The following is a 20,203-nucleotide window of genomic DNA, read 5'->3' on the forward strand; positions in this document are numbered from 1 at the left end:
CATATCAAAACGGACACTGGGCACCGGGTAGGTCAGCGGCGGCGACATCCCCTGCCCTAAGCTCGGGACCCCTCCCCGCAAAGGGGCAGGCGAGGCTCCCTCGGCGCCCTCCTTCCTCGGCTCCACGCCCCGCTGCCGGCCCGGACTGCCAAACGTGCCGGGCCCCTGGTTCTCGGGGTACCTGGCGGGGCTCCCCGGAAACCCTCGCATCAGCGCTGGCCGGGTTAGGGCTCGAGAGCCGCCTCCTCCCCGCCCCCGAGCCCCGCCGTCCTCGGGGCTGGCGCCGGTAGGAAATCCAAACTTTCTCAGACCAACTGTGCGCCCAGGGTCCGCGGGGCTTGTTCGGAGGTGAAGAGAGGTAGAAGGAAGGGAGAATATAAAAGGGGGAAGGGGGAAGAAATGGGAAAAAGAAAGAAAAGCAATCATCCCTTTTTGTAAACCTGACTCCAGGGAATTCACTTGCATGATTTAGGCTTATTTGTTCTTCAGTGAGCATTTCCTCCCCCCGCACCGCTCCCCCGCAAAGAAAACCTCTGCTGAGCGGCACGGAAGCCAGTCTTGGAGAGCCTGTTTTCAGTAGATGTAATAATTTTAAGTCAGCAGTGAACTCACCTTCCAACCTGGGGAGAGAGCTGTGATGTAGAGGGAGAATTGGGGCGAGTTTGAAGGGAGGGGGTGACTACGTAAGTGCGCTACCGGCAGGGTTTCCCCCCAGCAAACTGGCAAAGAAAGAAGGTGAAGTCTTGACCAGGCCAGGCGGATTGGGGGGGGCAGGAAATGAAAGGCTGCAGTTATAAAGCGCTGCTTGAGGCGGTCTTGCCAAGCGCCTCTGAACTTGATCAGATGTTCGGTTTCCTACAGAGAGATGGCGGCCAGGCTGTGAGGCTGCCTCAAGGCGCAGACTTTGGGGCTCGGCTCTCTTCGGGGTGTGACAATCACAGCCATCTTTTTCTCCGCCTTTTCTTTTCACTCTCACTCTCCTACAGTCTTCGCAAATGCCCTGCTGGACAAAACATGAGTGGATTTATAGCCCTGTCTGAACCTGCTCATTATGTCCAGAAAGACCTCGCACCAGACAGGAGAGGGGACTGTGATCCCACACACAGCCCTGGAAAGTCAATCCTTAAGGGTAAGAAGTTCCCGAGGTCACTATATGCTTCTTTGGGTAGGAGTAGAAGAGGGCAAAGCCTTGGCAGTTCAGAGGGAAGAAAATTCCACCTCACAATCCCCATTCCCGCCCCCCACTTTTGCATTTGAAAATGTTGAGAATTCGAAGCTGTTTAGCCCTGTGGTTTGAAAACGGCACTGATCCTGTGTGTGTCTAGTGAGTTTGCTGTGTAGTGTGTTGTGTGCATGTTTGGTGTGCACAGGCTAAGTGTACACTGTGCATGTTTAGTATTTGTGCCTCTGTGTGTTTGCTGTTACGTGCGTGTTTATCCTGTTGTGTGTTTAATTTGTTGTGTGCCTGTTTACTGTTTTATGTGTAGTTCGTTGTGTTAATGTGTTGTGTGTACTTACTGTTGCTAGTTGTGTGTGTTTTTAGTGTGGTGTGTGCGAGTTTACTGTGTTATATGTGTTTGCCGTCTTGTGCCTGGTGTGTCGTGGCGGGGGGGAATGGCGGGGACAGTGGTGGGGACAGTATACTACAGCCACGACTCACAAACCAAAGAGTCAATGCGCGGCTCAGACGGAAGTAAGGGAGATGGCTCTAACTGTAACCATTTCTCCTCCTTCGGGCCTCAGCCGGCCGGCAGCAGCTTGGATCACAGACGGCGAGCTGGTCGGCCTGGGTCTGGGCTCTCGGGGACATCAGGGCCCACAGTGGCGCGTGGGGAGGACGCGGCTAATGGGCCGCGAGAGTGGAACTGTTGTTCTCGCCCCGGGATCCGCGCCCTGCGGCCGCGGAGGGGGCACATTCTCGAGGTGTTGAGGCGGAGCGGGCCCAAGCGGGGCTGGACGTCCAGCGCCGCGCCGACGGTGGGAACGATCCTCGAGCGGCAAAGAGTTCATTTGGCCAAAGCGGGTAAAGCGCGCCCGAGGGGTGCTCGACCGCTTCTGACGGGAGGGAAGCCAGGGAGAGGCCCTGGCTCCGCCCCGCCGGTCGCCAGCTTGAGCCCGGCTCCAGTTCCCCACGGCAGCGCCAGCCCCGCGGAGCCCACTCGCGGGCGCCCGGCCGCCGCCGCCGCCGCCGCCGCCGCCGCCGCCGCCGCCTCACCTGCCAGGCTCCCGGCCACGGCCCAATCAGAGGCGGCCGCTCGGCCGCGGCTGCCATGTTCCCCGCTCCGCGCTGCCAATCTGTGGCGATGGCCAATAGGCTGCGGGGCCGGGGGTCAGGTGACCGCGGGCCAGCTGGCTCCCCATTGGCCCTCGCCGCGCGGCCTCCCGCTCGGTTTATGTGAGGGGAGTGAGTGAGTGACTTTATCAGTCCAAGGACATCACTCTGGAGGCGAAGAGGCTGGGACTGGCGCGGCGAGCTGCGAGGACCGAGCCTGACTCCTGCCCGCCGGCCGCGAGCTGGCTCTGCTTCTAAGCGCAGTCTATCCGTGAGGCCCGTGCCGAGGGAGCCTCCTGGTCCTGCGGTTGTGCGCTCTCGGGGTGAGGAGGGGTGCCCCGGACAGGATTGGCAAACTCCGTCCTCCACTTATTATTTTGCTTATTTTTCTTTGTGCACGCTTGTTAGTTTGTTAAACCAGATCTAGTCCCAGAGTCTTCTCTCCTCCCTTCTCCCCTCTCCTCCCCCCTCCAGGTCCTTCTACTTCCCCTCCTCCCTCCTGTCCCTCTGCAGGAGACTCTCGCAGCGACGGAAAGTTGCAGCCCCTGGTACTGCCTTGGGGGTCTTCCAAGGTGGTGTCGCCGCCACCCCTCTACGACTGCGACACTTCGGAGATCTTCGCCCGCACCCTCGCTCATTTCAGCCGGATCGCTGGTGACCAGAACGCCCCACCCATGACGATGCTCCTGGACGGAGGCCCACAGTTCCCCGGGCTGGGAGTCGGCAGCTTCGGCGCTCCCCGCCACCACGAGATGCCCAACCGCGAGCCGGCGGGCATTGGGCTGAATCCCTTCGGGGACTCGCCCCACGCCGCCGCCGCCGCCGCCTTCAAGCTGAGCCCCGCCGCGGCTCACGATCTGTCTTCCGGCCAGAGCTCGGCGTTCACGCCTCAGGGTTCGGGTTACGCCAACGCCCTGGGCCATCATCACCACCACCATCACCACCATCACCACGCCGGCCAGGTGCCCAGCTACGGCGGTGCCGCCTCCGCCGCCTTCAACTCCACTCGCGACTTTCTGTTCCGCCAGCGCGGCTCTGGGCTCGGCGAGGCGGCCTCGGGTGGCGGGCAGCACGGGCTCTTCACCGGCTCGGCGAGCAGCCTGCACGCTCCGGCTGGCATTCCTGAGCCCCCCGGCTACCTGCTCTTCCCCGGGCTGCACGAGCAGGGCGCCGGGCACCCGTCGCCCACTGGGCACGTGGACAACAACCAGGTCCACCTGGGGCTGCGCGGAGAGCTGTTCGGCCGCGCCGACCCGTACCGCCCGGTGGCCAGCCCGCGCACGGACCCCTACACGGCCGGCGCGCAGTTCCCTAACTACAGCCCCATGAACATGAACATGGGCGTGAACGTGGCGGCCCACCACGGGCCCGGCGCCTTCTTCCGTTACATGCGGCAGCCCATCAAGCAGGAGCTGTCGTGCAAGTGGATCGACGAGGCTCAGCTGAGCCGGCCCAAGAAGAGCTGCGACCGGACCTTCAGCACCATGCACGAGTTGGTGACACATGTCACCATGGAGCATGTGGGGGGCCCGGAGCAGAACAACCACGTCTGCTACTGGGAGGAGTGCCCCCGCGAGGGCAAGTCCTTCAAGGCGAAGTACAAACTGGTCAATCACATTCGGGTGCACACGGGCGAGAAGCCCTTCCCTTGCCCCTTCCCGGGCTGCGGGAAGATCTTTGCCCGCTCCGAGAACCTCAAGATCCACAAGAGGACCCACACAGGTAAGGGGGAGGGCGGGAGGGCGGGCGCGGGGTCCGCCGCGGCACCGCGCCACGAAGCCAACTTTCAGCGCGAGGGAGCGAGGGGTGGCGGCGAGAGAGAGGGGCGGCGCCCTGCCGGGGCCGCTCGAAAAAGTAGCGCTGTCACTGTCCCTCCACCTCTCGCCTTGCCCGCCCCGCGGCGGTTTTGCCCAGTTCTAGCTTCCCGGGCAGACGGCTCTGCGGTCTCAGGAACTAACTGGAACCTTCTCGCGCCCAGGAACAAACTGGCGCCGCCTCTTTTTGTCTCTTTCTGGGTTACTATGAAGGGACTCCGAACGTGTGGAGAGGAGTTGCTTACGAGCGACTTAGTCTCGGCACACAGTCGGGGGAGGCAACCATAGAAATGCTAATGAAAACTAACTGTCGGTTACTTCCGCTCTTTTTTACCATTGATTGGCACATCTCCTAATTAAATGATACTTTTGTCAAACTATTTTTATTTGGAGTTCCAGGTTCAATTCAGTTCTCCGGGAGGAAAGCTAAAGTAGAAAAGGCACCCCAGTTTCGTGGCTTGTTCAGAGCATCTTGTAAAACTGTCCAGAGCCCCTGGATTTATATAGTTTTCTCTTTTCGAACGTTAAGTACGACGACCCAAGGTTTTTAATACTGGGCTTAGCAAAACCGCTGCATTTGAAAGAGGCAAATTAAAAGGTACAAAGGAGGAACTAAAAGGGATTGTCCCATCCCCGGTCCATTGTCCTGCCCGGCCTTGGCTGCAACGCCGAGATATCGGCGGTACGGGGCTGCGCTTGGAGGCCCCGGGCCGGGTAGGGGGGTACCACAACTCAGGGGCAACTTTGGAGGAGCCAGGGTCTTTCCATCCCGCGCGAGAACAAAGGGCCGGGCAGGTTCTGGGCCGGCCCTGCCCCACCCCCGCCCCCGACCACCACTCCCCACCCCAGCAGGCTCAACCCGCGCTCTCCATTTTTCACCAGGGAAAAGAGATGCTACAGCCGCCCCCAGTCGGCGCTCCCTCTCGGGGAAGATCGCCGGACGCTCTGTCTCCCGCTGCTCGGCCCAAGGAAGCTCTCGGCCCCTGACCATGTTTACCCCCCTTTGCGTTTCTGCGTTTTGCAGGTGAGAAACCTTTCAAATGTGAATTTGAAGGCTGTGACAGACGCTTTGCCAACAGCAGCGACCGCAAGAAGCACATGCATGTGCACACCTCGGACAAGCCCTATATCTGCAAAGTGTGCGACAAGTCCTACACTCACCCGAGCTCCCTGCGCAAGCACATGAAGGTAATTACTTCTTTATTAGCGGTCGGCGGTTTATAAACACTCGGCCCGACACCGGGTCGCGGAACGGAAGCGCCTGCGCTGCCAACCCTGTATCTTCCACGTTAAATCCGATTTGCTCCAGCGTTGACACCTTGAACCCATTTTGGGGACCCGGAGGGGGGCGGGGGAGAGCACAGTGGGGAGGAGGAGGGAGCGGAGGGAACAATCAGTTGTTTACTGGGAAGCTCTCACCGAGCTCGCCAGGGCTGGAGGTCGCAGTGGCCGCCTCTACCCGGCTCAGCCCGTGGTGGGAACCGAGAGTGCCCGCGCCGAACCCGGGGGCGGGTGGTTCATTCCCTCTTCGGCTTCCGGTAAAACAATAGGGCCGAGGAGCGCGGTGGGATTCCCACGCATTTGTCTGAGACCTCGCAGCGCCCAGGGCGCCCGTGCCACCTTTCTCTGTGCCTGCTTTCCCAAGCCAAAGCGGGCTTGGCGAAACCTGGGCCCGGAGTATTTTGTAGGGCCCCAAAGACTACGTGCTTACCCCGCTCCATCCGCGGAGAAAGCATTTCTGAAGGGGCATGAATAAATCAGAGTGCTTTATTCCTTTTCCATAATGCCAGTCTTAGGACTCAGACTGTTTTGTTGGCGAACATCTTGGGGTTTTCTAGACATGGGTAATGTGGAAATTAAAAACAAAACCCCCAAATCAGCAGCATTTCTCTTTTAAGTGGGTCACTGGGCGGTCTTGCTCTTACAGTGCTCTAATTCTGCTCTTGTTTTTGCTTGCACAATGCCAGTTGGAATTATATTCATTATAATATATACATGTTAATTTTAGGTTCATGAATCTCAAGGGTCAGATTCCTCCCCTGCTGCCAGTTCAGGCTATGAATCTTCCACTCCACCCGCTATAGCTTCTGCAAACAGTAAAGATACCACTAAAACCCCTTCTGCAGTTCAAACTAGCACCAGCCACAACCCTGGACTTCCTCCCAATTTTAACGAATGGTACGTCTGAGGACAAACACAAACACAAACCCTGTTAACCATAGAACGGACCAAATGCATTTTAAAAAGAAAACTGAGACCAATCAGATGGAAATGGAGTTTTAAGGCAAGAGGCCATACATAGGGCTACATCTTGTTAATTGCAATTGTCCAGGAAGGTTTGGGGCAAGATCCCAAAGTAGCCATGCCCTTTTTTCTCAGGATTAGAAAATATGTTTTGGCATTTGAAGGATTAAAAAAAAATCTTCTCACTGCTTTTTTCTCCCTTTTCTCTTGCTCTCTGCTCACCCCATCCCTAAACGCCTTCAGTTCATTTTAACTCTTGTCCTGTTTCCTGAGAGGAAGTTATAGAAGGCTTATTGGTGGTGGTGGTGATGTTAAAACTGATGGAAAAATCTTCGCCTTAGTGGTGATTGTTTAAACTCTCACAGTCTTAAACCATGCCAAAGTCCTGTTATGTCTTGAACTTTTCCTCAAAGCATTACGCTTGTGAATGTATTTTTGTCTAATGGGGTTGAAACTGTTGTTCAGTATTTTTTTCAGGCTGAGGATGTGATGTTACTCTACACAGATTGTGACGTTTAGTATACGGTTGCCTTTTGTAATAACTTTTTTTGTGTAAATACATATCCATTGACGCCATATTTATCGTTTGTAATTTAATTATTGCTACAAGTGCCGGGAACTGAACAATATTTATGGAAAATGTTTTCTAACAAATTCTGTACAGCTTTTGATTATAACCGCTTTAGCATTATATTTTATTGTTTTGAAAGAACACAATTTACAATTTTTGAACCACTGACTCCTTTCTCTTGTTTTGTAACAGCCTCCTTCTACAAAGAGGAGACAAGAGCACATGAAACCTTGTTTGTTGGTATTTATAACTCACTCAGATCCCTTTTTTAATTGTTAAATTATTTTTCTATTGCAGTATAGATTCTTTACAGTGTCAGTTTCCATCTGGGAAGACCCTCCTTTCTTTATCTCTAGCTCAGATGGTTGTTTAACTGCGAGTTTAAATGTGTTTGTCCTGGATTTTCGGCATGCAAATCAAATATTACTGATCAATTCAGTTAGTGGCCATGACATCTCAATCTTGTACTTCAAAGACTGAGAAGCTGGATTTAATCATCCCTGCCCTACATATATAAACATAAGGTAACCTAATTAGTTTTATGTCCCTTAGTTTTTTTTATTATCTTACATAAAAATGAACATTGCGGCAAGATGCATGTCTGTCTATTCTATTGAGAGATCACCCATATACCTATATATGTTTGTATCTATGACTTATCTAATCTGCCTATCAAATCTATCTATCTATCTATATATTTTCAAAAGTAAGCATATGTCTGAAACAGTGGTGATGAGTAAGGCCCGTCGAGCCGTGCTTACTTATGATTAAAGTGCTTCTTAAAAGAACCATAGTCCATTTACAATTTTGGAAGGCAAAGGCTGGTTTGTTTTCCTGTTTATAGTTCAATTCGTAATTATCACAATTATTCATAACATTTTTATAGCGGTGTAATAACTGCAGCGGTTCTGAAATATTATGGAAAGAAAAAACATTTGCAAAATATGTATTTTTAAAGTTCATGGTTTGTAGGCAAAGATGTTAAGAGCATTGTTTCCATTAAAATCAATAACAATGAAAAATGGTTGTTTGCTTTGTGATAAAATGTTAACAATCCATTTAATCTTCAGCGAAGCAACTCATTTGGACAAACAGTTCTCTTACAGTTATATGAAAAAGAAAGTGATTGCTATTTTGGGGGTGTGTGGAGTGGGTAGAGTACTGATAGAGGTTTTTTGTTTTTTGTTTTCTTACTAATTTAGGGTGCTGTTTAATATTGAGCGCCCTATCTCTTCATGAATAACCAACTTGCAAATCAGCAAATAGAATGGTGGAGATAAGGAATTGTAAAGAATTTAGAAATGTAATGAATAGGCCAAGTACCTCCTTCTCTTGAAGGGGCAGTGCTCTAGAATTTTTGGTGGCAGTCAGTTTGGTATTATACATAATCATTTTGAATTCTAGAATTTTGTTTATTGTTCTTTTTGAAGAAATAAAGTCTTGGCACATCTATTTATAACATTTTTGTATTTGGTGCCTGATTTTTTTTCCATGTTCAAATAAATCGATCTTAAATTGAAATGCTCAGAGAAGTTCTGATGATTAAAAGAAACTTTGATTCCCTGGACACAGTTGAAGCAGTGTATTTTAAGTTATCTACTGATCTTTGTCAACAGTTAATTATTGACAGTTTCTAATTGCACAATGCTTTGGATGCGATTTTTGTTTGTGGAGAATGCGTTTTCTTGCACTTTCCTCCACCAATAGACAAGGCAAGGGTCTGAATGCCATGAACGGATTGGGATGACTTCACAAGTGATGAGCAGGTAACCTGGTCAGTCTACCACTCCTAGCCCAGACATTCCAATCTTGACCTTGACATTGAGGGTGCTGGACCAAATTCCTATTTCAGGATTTTTCCTTCACTTCAAACCAGAGACCATTTTAAATACTCAGCAAGTTTTCAGAAAGTGCATACTCATAAGATTGGCTCTAAATGTGTTCCAACTGAAGTCTAAATAATGTTTTTCTTCTGAAATATGCATCTAACTTCCACAGTTTACTGTTCTCTCTGAATTCCCTCTCCACCCCCAATGCAACCTAACCTTAAATGGCAGTAGAATGATGGGTTGGTTGAAAGATTACTTCAGAAACTTGCTTCCCCCACCCCTCCGCATTAAATATATTAAACAATTAAACATCTCCTTAGGACACAAAGAAGAGTTTGCTTTCTTTACTAGGCTTGAAATTACTCTACCATAAAAATTTACAGTAGAGCATTGTGTCCTAAGAGGGGAAGATGCCAATGAACAATGATGATAACCTATATTAAGATAATGTAAAAGTTTTGCCCCTCTACATGATTTCCTCTAATCTTGGGGGTAGCATCATATTTCTCAAATAGTCTATCCCTCTGCCCTTGTCATTTGTTGCAAAGAAAAGTTTACGTTAGTAGAAAACTTTTCACAGATTTTCTTCCTATAATCTGACTCTGGGAGTGCACATTGACATTCTTAAATTTTCAGTAAATACCTTAAAGAATACGCACCCCCCACCCCCCAACAAAAAAACCTTGTAGCCCTAAAGATAGATCAGCTGGAAACCATGAATGTCAGCTGGGTTCTTCGTAATCGACCTGTTAATTTTACTTCTTGCACCTGGTAAGACCTTTGTTAAAAGTCCATCATCTTTTCCAAAATGGGTGGTTTAGTTTAACATTTTCACGTTGGGTGGGGAAGGGTAAGGTGTCTGTTTCCACGCAGACAGAAGTCTGGACTTCATCCAGCTTGGAAGGTTAAAGATCAGGTCCAGGCTAAGCAGGGCAGTCGGTCCTAGCTACTGCGGAGGTTGGAGAGTTAGCAGGGACCTCCTCCGTTCACAAAGCTTCCCAGGAAAGTTGTGTTCAGGACTTCCTCGCCCCTCCCCCGCTCCTCGCCGCCTGCTGTCTCCTCGCCTCTTCGCCCCTGGCTCCTTCTCCTCCCCTTATAAAACCCCCCAAACAAACGAAAAAAGTCTAAGGGCCTCTTTCCACTTAAGTTTCTGAAAGAATCGCTACCGGCGTGCTCATCCCCTGAAGCGCGGGATCTCCGCCCGGCAGCTAGGCTGGTTTGCTCTCGGGCTGTCTGCCCCATCGGGGCTCAAGTCTAGTCAGCCTTTGCCCCGGGACGAGGCCAGGCGTTGCGGAAGTCAGGGCTCCCGCTCGGGGTCCTCAGGCCCCTCGTCGGGGCGCCCGGGGTCCCTGTACACACACCAAGTTCTTGCAAGGCCCGTTCGAAGCTGGGGCCGGGAGGAGGGGACCTCATTTCCTAGGGTCAATTCTCTCGCGGTCTCGGCCAGCTGACCCTTTGACCTCCACCTACAGGGCCCTTGGTGGCCGTAAGCCGGCGGTCGCCCGGGCTCCGAGGACGCTTCGCGCCCCATCGCCTTCCCGGCCTCATTAGGCCGGCGGGGCTGTAAAGCAGGAATCAGCCGCTACCTAATCCGGACCTGGGGTCAATACGAGCCCAAACAATGGTGAGCTTCGATGGCCACAGCGCAGCGCTGGCCGCAAACTTTGTGTTCCATTCATTTTCTTAAGGCGGTGCGGTGGCGGTGGGGTGCGGGAGGGAGGGAGGTACTCGCACGCCCGAAGGCCGATACCGGCGCCCGGGGCTCTTAAGCGAGCGTTCTTGCGCTCGGCCCTCCCGATCTCGTCGCCGCGCCAGGGTTTTGGAGGGGGTGGCAAGGCTCGGGGCCTGGTTGGCGGCCCGCGCGAGGGCCCGGGGGCCGCCCCCGCGCCAAGAACAGACTTTGAAGTGGGTTTTTAGCGCGCACGTGTGAGAGCCGCGCCGGGGCTGGAGCGGTGACCCGCTGGGAGGAAAGAGTAGGCTCCGGCCCGGGCCCCAACCCCTCCCCCGCTCCCCGTCGCTCCGGCCTTTTCAAGCCACGGCCGGGAGCCCGCCGGCCTCCCGCGCCCGCTCCCGAGCCCGCGCCGCGCGCAGGCGCACAGCCGGCAGCCGTCGAGTCGGGTTTCGCTGCGAGGGGGCGGCGGGGGAGAGTTGAAAGCGGCTTTGCAGCGCCGCGGCCTCGGCCGGGCCGGGAGGGGGGCGGAGGGGAGGGCTGGGGAGAAGGGGGGTTGGTTTTGGGGGCGGCTCTCGGGTCAGGAACATGGCGGCCGGATGCGAACCCCCGCAGAGCGCAGCAAAGCGCTGACTGCGGGCTGCCGAACTGTTGTGTGGTTTCAACTCCCTTGTTATTCCTCGGCTAGGAGCGCCTCGCGGGAGAATGTAGGTCGTGGCGGCAGAGCGCAAAATTGTTTAAAAAAAAAAAACGGAAGCGAAGAAGTTCTTCCAGGGCATGCTGGGCGTGGGAAGTTGGCGAGTCTTCTGGGGGCTGGGGTTCCCGGGGTGGGGGGGGCTTGGACCTGAAACCCACTCGAGGCCGCCACTCCCTCCAGTCCCGACTGAAATCGTTTCTCCCGGGCCCTCTGGGGTGGGGGATGTCATTTTGAGCTTCGTGACCATGTCGGGATCCCCCAGCACCTTCGAGTCTCGAAATGCCAAGGAGTGGACACTGTTCTCTTCCATGACAATGGCGGGGCTCGTGAGCGGAGCACGGGGCACCGTTTCCAAACCAAATGCCCTGGATTAGCGACACGGATGTGCCATTGCGATTTCGAACCCTACACTTTCCTCAGGCCCCGTTTTCTGCATATCTCATTTAAACACGGGCCTGTGAGAAACAGTACTGTGTACACTTTTGTGTGTGCTGTAACAGCTGGTGGTCTAACGAAAAAAAGAAAAAGAAAAGGCCACGATCCCGAAAACTTTCATTCAGCTTTTGCTTAACTGCCTTAATACTGGCGTGTGAAAGAACCCCTGGTAGCTCTGGGATCTCGAGTCCGTGTTTCCTCTGCAGAAAAATGTTGCAGATTCGCCTTCAGATGTCTTTCGTGAGGAAAAAACAATGTGGGGTTTTAAAAATGTAGTCATTGACCCCCGTCTCCTGTAGAAAAATAAGCGGCACGAATTCTTTCAGGTTGCGTCTTCGTGGAGGCCAGCAGCTATACGAAAAGACAGCCTTCTGGGGCTGCCCGCTGTCGAGTATTTGGGCTCCTGAAGGTGCGGGGCAGCTCCCGTGGGCCACCTTGGGAAGGGCCCCAGGTGGGTGGGCAGGTCATTAGCAAAGCTGGCTCAGATTTGGGGGAAAACTACAAAACAGTGCCTTTATCTGCAGAGGACAATTGATGGGGTTGTCTTTCCTCCTTTTCAGTGCACAAAGAAGACGGCTTTGGAGCAAGAATTCGGAATATGCATTTAAGTTGTCGCGCTTTGCATTGGAAACCCGTGGGCAATTAAAATAAGCCTGCCTTGTAGTGTTTTCTGTCCTTTTCTTATGTGTGGTTCCTGCAAGTCAAAGGGGCTGGAGTCCCTTCTGCAGTTTGAAAACTTGTTTTGAAATTGCCACCAAACAGATTTTTCCCCCTTTGGGTGAAGTTTCCTTCCAGGGCTCAGCCACTTCACCCCACCCCCAGACTGGAATAGAGTGTTGACATCTTTGAGAGATCAAAGGAAGTAGATGGTGCTTGCTGTATACTTTGTTTTCTCATGCTGTTGTTTGAACCCTGAGGTTTGAGCTTTTTCCTGGTTAAATCTCTTGGTACCAAAAGTGTGGCAAATGAAAAGTTCATTAACTTGAAAAATCTTTAGCCCATGGGTAGGCAGTTTGTCTCTGAGAACTGCAGCGCCCAGATTGTCTCTAAGGTTGACTTTAAAATCAAGCTAAAGATGCACTGGTGAACGATCTCCCCTGGATACCTGTGGTGTGCTTTGGGTCATTTGATATGGTAAAACTGTGGTTGATTTTCATAGGAGTTATGTGAATGGAATTTCTGCAAAACTAGACAAGTGATAAATTGGTAGAACTCTTATATTTGTTTGAATGACAACTCCAAAGGGCACTGCTTTTCCCACTGAGGTTTGGTTTCTACCATAACTATTGAAATTTATAGCTTGAAAAACTAAGTTTGCAGGAAGCATTTAAAGGGGGGAGTGTTCAGAGCACTTGGACTGATAGTAACTTAACACAGGAGCAAAACTTTTTTGAATAAGATTCCTGTTGCCAAGAACCTGTTAAAACTAAAGAAAATATATTTCTTTAAAAATCATCTAATAGAGCAAACAATTTTGTATATTTCTAATGTGATGACAGTTCAACCCATTTACTGATCTGATTGAATAGAGAAATGTGAGCTCTGTAGTAACTATAAAAACAGCCTTCACCAGATGGCAAGTTTTTAATGTTCTCTAATAAGATGTTTATGTTGTCTGATGTGTTTTATTAAAACACAACCTATGTAAAGACCATACCTTTAGTACCTTTGAACATGAGGTATTAAAAATAAAAGATTCCATCGTGTTTTATTATAAGCTAGCATTTAAAATGACATATCCAGTAATGTTATATGAAATTTTTCTAAGAGTAAATGTAGCTTGTTTTGACCTATCTGCAGTTCACTCTTTGTTTTTTTGCCAGTGTTGTCCTGCTTGGTATCCGGGACAGTCTCTAATTCCTGATGAAGAACTTGATACTGACGTTGGTATGCAGCAGCCAGCCCTCCATAACACTACCTATCCTAAATGCAGGGTTAATGCCGAACCTACTGTGCAAGAAATGATTTACTGATGAGGTTTCAAAGAAAACCACATCAATTTGGATGTCTGTTACCTTGAAGTGATCATTTTAAGAGTAGTAGCTTCTTCCCTAGGTATAAAAAGACTATTTTCTTCTTTTGGTGTATTTCATTCTGTGTTGAGCAATCATTTGTGAAATGAAAAAGCAAAAAAGCACCCCCCCACACACACACATACATTCCCCCAGCCAATTTAGGATGATAAACGGGAAGATGGAGGTGAAGACTAGCCTAATCCATAACCCAGTGCGTATTATCTCGTACATTGTGTTGACCTTGTTGAAAATCTCTTTCAAATATCTGCATTCCACATGTAGAACTAAAGTGTTTAAAACTAGAAATATGAATGCTTGTTTTGTTAATTTCCTATGTTTGTGTTCAAAAAGCAGTATCTAGGATCTCTACAATTGTTTGACTTAAATAAAACCATTTAAATTATTTTTTGTGATTATTTTACTACAGTGACAACTATAGCCCCTAAATAACCTTGATTAACCTGTTGAATTGGGACAATTTATATTCTATTCACATTTTTCATGATATACCTTGGCTTTCACTGAGCAATAAACTTGGGGAAAAAACCCCACTGAACAAACTCCAACCAACTGTTTTTAGCTCACAGTGTTTTCCCAGAGGGACTCAGGGCCAGGTGCTGGGGAGGTCAGGGGAAGAATTCAGAGTCAAGGATTGAATGGGATGATTAGAAGGAAGAACTGGAGGTATGACTTTGGAGAAAAAAGAGCATTTGAACTAAAAAGAGCTAAAATTTTGAACTAAAAAAGAGCTATTTGGGTGAGAAAGAGAGGGAAAGACAAAGCCGAAAATAACCTTAAAGGAGAAAGGAGGGCCTCTGGAAAGGGGACACTGCAGCATAGCACATTACATGTACGTTATTCAGAAGCTCCAAAGTGGTTCTTGGGGCAGACAACTTGGCAACCATTGATTAGAACACTTATAGAATCATGGAATATAGGTGTTATTAAAACACAAGTTGTCGTTAATTAACTGTAGTACTAGAGAAGATGAAGACACTTCAGAGAAATTCTTCGAACTCCCGATACTTGATTTCTCATTTTACATTTAACATCTGTAATCTACTGTAATCTGTGAGTGGCCATCATTCTATTTATTTGACGTGATTATGCCATGATGAGGTATTGTAAAACTGTGGACTGACAGACTATATTGCTATTGGTTCTTTAGATCCAGTTTTATTAAAATTTCTGCTAAGTAGACTGATGATACCATAATGTTTTAAGTAGAGGGGAAAACTGCTCATCTCCCTCTGATTTTTGTTGTTCATTTACAACAAGAGTAGGCACACAGGCCGGTCAAGAAAGACTCTGATTCTTTGATTCTTACCTCCCTAGAACTTGACATTCTTACATCCCCCCGGAGATATGTTGGTAGAATTTTGTGTTTTGTTTTTGTTTTTAAGAACAAGAACTGCGTTCTTTCAGACAGGCAGTGGAGTGTTATAATGGGATTATTAAAAAAGCCCTTGGAAAGGTAAACTACCAAGTTGTGCATGAGCCAGCTGCACTATGATAATAATACCTCCTAGGGTTGTTCTAAGGATTAAACAAGAACATGTCCGTAGAGAGCCTGGCACAGAGTAGGCCCTGGACAAGTGTTAATTCGCTTCTTTTCCTCTTGCAGGTAGCTATTGTTTCATTGCTTTGGGGTAGTTTCCTATTTTTAATATGGAATATTTTACTAAAAACATATAGTGATTTGTACTGGGGTGCAAATTAATGCAGTTTTCAGACAATAGATGGAGAGTTAGGGCATATAAGAAATACTGCATTTCATAAGCATAATCACTGGATCAGGCATATGGGTTTATGAACATAGCTATGAATATTTAAACACATAAAATTAAAATGTTATTAAATGCCTTTTGTTCATTATCTTCCGATGAATACACTTATTCTTAGATTAAAAATAAGTTGTGTACTTAAAAATCTGTAAACATAGTAATTTAATGGTGTACTTTTAATTTGACACAATTTTTACTCGAGGCAACAGCTTCTTACTATATTTAAATTAATTTTACAATGTGAAAATTGGCATTTTAAGGATAAGATTAAATCTTGTGGTGTCTTAAATTATTCAGTTTCCCCTACTAAATTTATGCTAGTATTGTGTGGGTGTGACTATAGAGGAATGAGACTGATTTTCTTGTGGGGCTTGGAAGGTAGCTCTGAAGGCAGTTCCCAAAGAGGAGTCCCCGAAATGTTTTGACCAATGTCAGCATCCTTAGAATAAGTTTATGGACTCCCTAGGTGATGGCCTCACTTCAGTTTGTTAAAAAACAAACATCAGCCACCAGTCATTACTTTACAGCCAAACTTTTGCTTTTACTATGTTTTAAAAGGGTACCCTGATTATTTTATGTTAATAAAATTGAGGCTTAAATGAAAGTGTAGAAATCCTCTATTATAGCATGATGAAATGTATTTTTTCTCAGCATAGGTCTATTTATGCGGTAAAACAAGACAAAAACACCAACACACTAAGCTCTTCCCAGGTGGACTGGTCTGAGTGGGAAGTATTTCCTTCCCACTGATTGTGGGGGCTTGGAGCTTCCCTGAGAGGCTGTACTGCTAAATGTTAATGGCTTTTGTACGGAGGCCTGGGGGACTTTTCATTATTCCTTTTTTCTCCGGTTTATCACCTTTGTCTATTTCTTTCTTCCTGACGCTGCCCTATTAGAAGCGGGGGTCCGCCGTGGTGTTAACGTTATTTTGAGTATTGGTTGGTTGTCAGCGAGTAGGAGCAAGGTTATATTAAATGACCAGTTTGAAAACTGATGTCTAGTGCAGTGCTGTAGTGCCTCCCGTGGCCGGATCCTCCTGTAGGTGAGATCACTCTGGAGTCCGAAAATCAAGTCTCTCAGTACAGCCTTTTCCTATAGAACTGGGAAGGGGGGTGGGGGCGGGCAGGAGAACACCCTCTTATGTTCTCAGAAAAGAATCTAAGTTCCTGCTCCTATTGTGTGTGTGTGTGTGTGTGTGTGTGTGTTTGTGGGTTTTTTTGTACTCTGGGGGAAAAAAAGTCCTTTTTAAAAAAATTGGGTCATCAAAAACTTCATTGAAGAAATGAGAAAAATGTTATTGCCAATGATTCCCTCTGTAAATGTCCCAGAGACGATAATAGGAGGCTATTTGTAGTACAGCTAAATAAATGTATTTTAACATCTTGATATAAATCCAGTGCATGGAAATTGCTTACAAATGATTCACTAATGTTACCCAGCCAGAACTTACACGGAAAAGCTACACTCATATTCTATTTTTGAAGCTAATCATCCACAGAGTATGTAATTGGTTGGGCCAGCTGATAACATATTTTTGGCGACTTCACTCTTCTTTACAAAAATATTTAGCCAGGGTATCCACTGAGATGTGACATCTTATTGGTTGTGGTGATAACCCAATACAGAAGGTGTTCCGTTAACTTCTGACCATTGACATATTAAATGAAGATGTTCAGTTGAGCAACATCAGTGATTTCAATTGATTCATCAGTCGCCAGTATCTAGCAGCCATCATGTTTCATTTTGCTAACAAGCCGATATCCCACATCTGATGCCAACAAGTCTGGTCTTTCAAACAAATGACATGTTTGATAAAGAAATCTTTTCAAAATCATTATGCACTTCAGCATTTGTCTTTTCTTCCGGCACAGCATCTGTGCATCTGTTCCATCAGGCGTCTATTCCTTGATCATTTCTCAGCCTTCCATGATTTTTGAGCCTGATTTGCGGGTATTTCAAGGATGTGAAATGAAGCTTCTTCCATTGAATGTTCCAGCGAACACATGTTCAAGGCACTAGATTTAATCTTGTGAATGAGACGGCAGGGAAGCGTTCTCACAAGACTTTCTGATAAGACATTGTTGTGAAAGAAATCGAGTGGGGGAGGGGAAAGAAGCCCTACTTTAGGAAAAACATTAAGGGCATCTTTTTTTGTTGTCTTTGCTATGGGTACTTGAAACTTCACACCACTATTACAGTACTGAAAAGCTTCAGAGCTTTAAGGCATCTCTCTGAACTGGTGAAATGAAAATTCGCATAGTCCAACTGGTTAAAAATGGATGCAATTCATTCTTTAGTGAGCCCTGTTTAACTGCATCATTTGCTTATATGCATAAAACCGAGGAAGTCTTAATCTCTAGTTTGCATGTATCTGGACTGCATGCATCTGGCTCCATTAGATTCCCTGTAATTGCATATTGACTAATTGCATAATACAGCTATTTGAACACTGAATTTAAACCCCAATGCTTCTATTAGCACTGTAATCACTTTGGATAAGTGAATAGTTAGAATATAGTACTTGAAAATCACAACGCAGGACAATAACCACTTTCCTGTCTGAAAAGAAGAAAAATCTAAAAGCAACTTTGAATTTATAAATTAACCAGTAATGCTTTCTCTTGGGCAAATGTTAAAATCAGAAAATGAATCAGTAATTGATAAATGCAGAATCTTCTTATGTAATATTTTATCAAATCTTCTACATTTGCTTCTTTTAAGTGTTTTAAATTGAACATCCACATGCAATATAAATATGTTAATTAAAATTAAATCATTTTGAAAAGGTAATTGTGCATTTGTTTTCAATTTGCATTCATTTCTTTAAATGTATGGCCTGGGGCATTTTGTGTTGGCATGGGGGAGGATGGATTCTGTAGCCTGTGCTAATTGAAACTTATTTGGTGCATATGTGTTGTTCAATAAAGGAATCGCGGCTTGTGTGTGCACACATATAACATTCATTTAGACTAAAGGCGTGTGTTTATCGTCGTCGGGTGTTCAAAGCTGAAGTTCCTGGTAGAATCCAGAGAGAGCATCTTTAGCTAAAATAGGTGATAAAGACCATTTCTTCAGTGCTAGAAAAATATTGCAATTGCTGTGCTAAGTGTAGGTTGAATGGCTCAGATATTTATGTTTGAGTTTTAAATGTATTGTCTCGAATGAAAGAAATGGGGAACCTCATTTGTCCTCAAATTGAGCATTAATTAGCCTCCAGCATGTGTGGTGGATCACGGGCTTTTCCCCCTCTTACTTAAATGGTTCAGTTCAGGGCACAATCCAAGGACCATTCTAGGAACTTCTCTACTTTAAGCTTTTTTTTTTTAATGTAAAAATGGTGTTTATTTTTGAATAGGTAATACATGTGCATGATGAGAAATTCAGAAGTGTACACAGTGAAAAGAATGTTCTTTGCCCACCGACAACTCCCAGTCTCCCTGTTTCCGTCTCAAGAGACGGTCATTGTTTCTTATGTTCTACTTCAAGCTTTGAAGAATGTTCTCAGGCAAGACTTTCACTACCTTCCTCCTTGATTTCGTTAGGCATTCTAAAACTCAGAGAGTGGCTACATCTAATCGAAGCCGAAATTTTAGTCATCTCAGAAAACATTCAATATTTGTCGTGAAGTTATTGTGTATATTTAAACTGGTCGATACATTAAATCAACTGGATGTTCTGGCATTGTATAGGGACAGCTGTATTTAAATGGACAGGATGAAGTGGGAGCCAGGAAATTATACAGAGAGCTGGGTGTTAAAGAAATTGAGTTTTGCACCTACTATGTGCCTGGCTTGCACAATGTCCAACCAATAAATGAGTGTTGAATAAATGGATGAATATAGCTCAAAGAGTGTTTGCATGGAATATACTATGTAACTTAATTGACATTTTAGTTTTGCTTATTTAGGTATTTCCACAGAATTATGAGGGTCACGGGGCTGCCAGCTCTGTGGCCTGCAGGTCACGTGTATCAAAATTTCTTGGACCCCCGCTCAGATAAACAAAACCATAGTTCTCAGTGTCAGGGCCTGGGGATATGCCTTCAAAACAAGTGGTTCCAGGGAATTCCCTGGTGGTCCAGTGGTTAGGACTCTGTGCTTTCACTGCTAGGGCTTGGGTTTGATCCCTGGTCTGGGAACTAAGATCCCACAAGCTGCACTGTGCGGCCAAAAAAAGAAAAAAAGAAAAAAAGAAAAATAGAACAAGTGGTCACTCCAGCTGAATTTGATATATATGAAAGTTTGAGAACCACTGTTTTACAGAGAATGGCAAAAAGCAAAACTCCTGAAACTCTTTCCTACCAATTTATCTACTTGCTCACCAGTGGTCTTTTAAGATTCAGTATATCAGTATGGCCTCCTCAATTAGTAAACTCCAAAATGACTTTTGCCTGAGGCAAAATATTTTTTTCCAGTGCGGACAAGTGTCTCAATTCTGTCTACTTCATTTTGCCAACGTAGAACTGCCAACCATTCAAAGACACATAGAGGTAGATCTGAGGACAAATTGGTATCTACAAGCAGGGGGTAGATTCCTCAGCATGTGTTTGTTTGATTTAACATTTAACTTAAATGCAAAACCCAAGCCTTTTTCTATTTCTGATCATTTCCCATTCATTATGCCAAAAGTCCTCCTCCAGGTTTCTGCAGCTTTCTGTGTCAATGCTCATGACATATTAAAAATAGTAACATTATAAATACTGTGCCCTTGCTTTTTTCTGTAATGAGTAAGAACAATAATTCTCTCACCTTCCCTACACTTCTGTTAGACAGACGTTACAACAGTTTTAGTTGGAAGGAAAAAGCAACTCTAAAGTTAACTTTTAGCATTACAGGTGCTAAAGGATTGTTTTTTCCATTATATTAAAGAAAAA

At 46.9% G+C, this 20,203-nt stretch overlaps 1 protein-coding gene across 2 annotated transcripts; it reads left to right on the top strand.

The window, feature by feature from the left end:
• Nucleotides 1-2,793: 2,793 nt before the first annotated feature.
• Nucleotides 2,794-13,504, top strand: ZIC3 (Zic family member 3; the record flags this gene model as incomplete). Of its 2 annotated transcripts, none has more annotated exons than XM_082610548.1 (3): nt 2,794-3,994; nt 5,111-5,274; nt 6,095-6,274. In XM_082610548.1, the coding sequence occupies 3 exons, from the start codon at nt 2,947-2,949 to the stop codon at nt 6,272-6,274; spliced, it is 1,392 nt and encodes a 463-aa protein (XP_082466674.1). The 2 variants fall into 2 exon arrangements, with proteins under 2 accessions (XP_082466674.1, XP_082466673.1); XM_082610547.1 differs by lacking the exon at nt 6,095-6,274 and adding an exon at nt 13,355-13,504 and having other exon boundaries at nt 2,947-3,994.
• Between the last annotated feature and the right edge of the window lie 6,699 nt (nt 13,505-20,203).

This window comes from Mesoplodon mirus (assembly GCF_964341445.2).
Source record: "Mesoplodon mirus genome assembly, chromosome: X".
NCBI lineage: Eukaryota > Metazoa > Chordata > Mammalia > Artiodactyla > Ziphiidae > Mesoplodon > Mesoplodon mirus.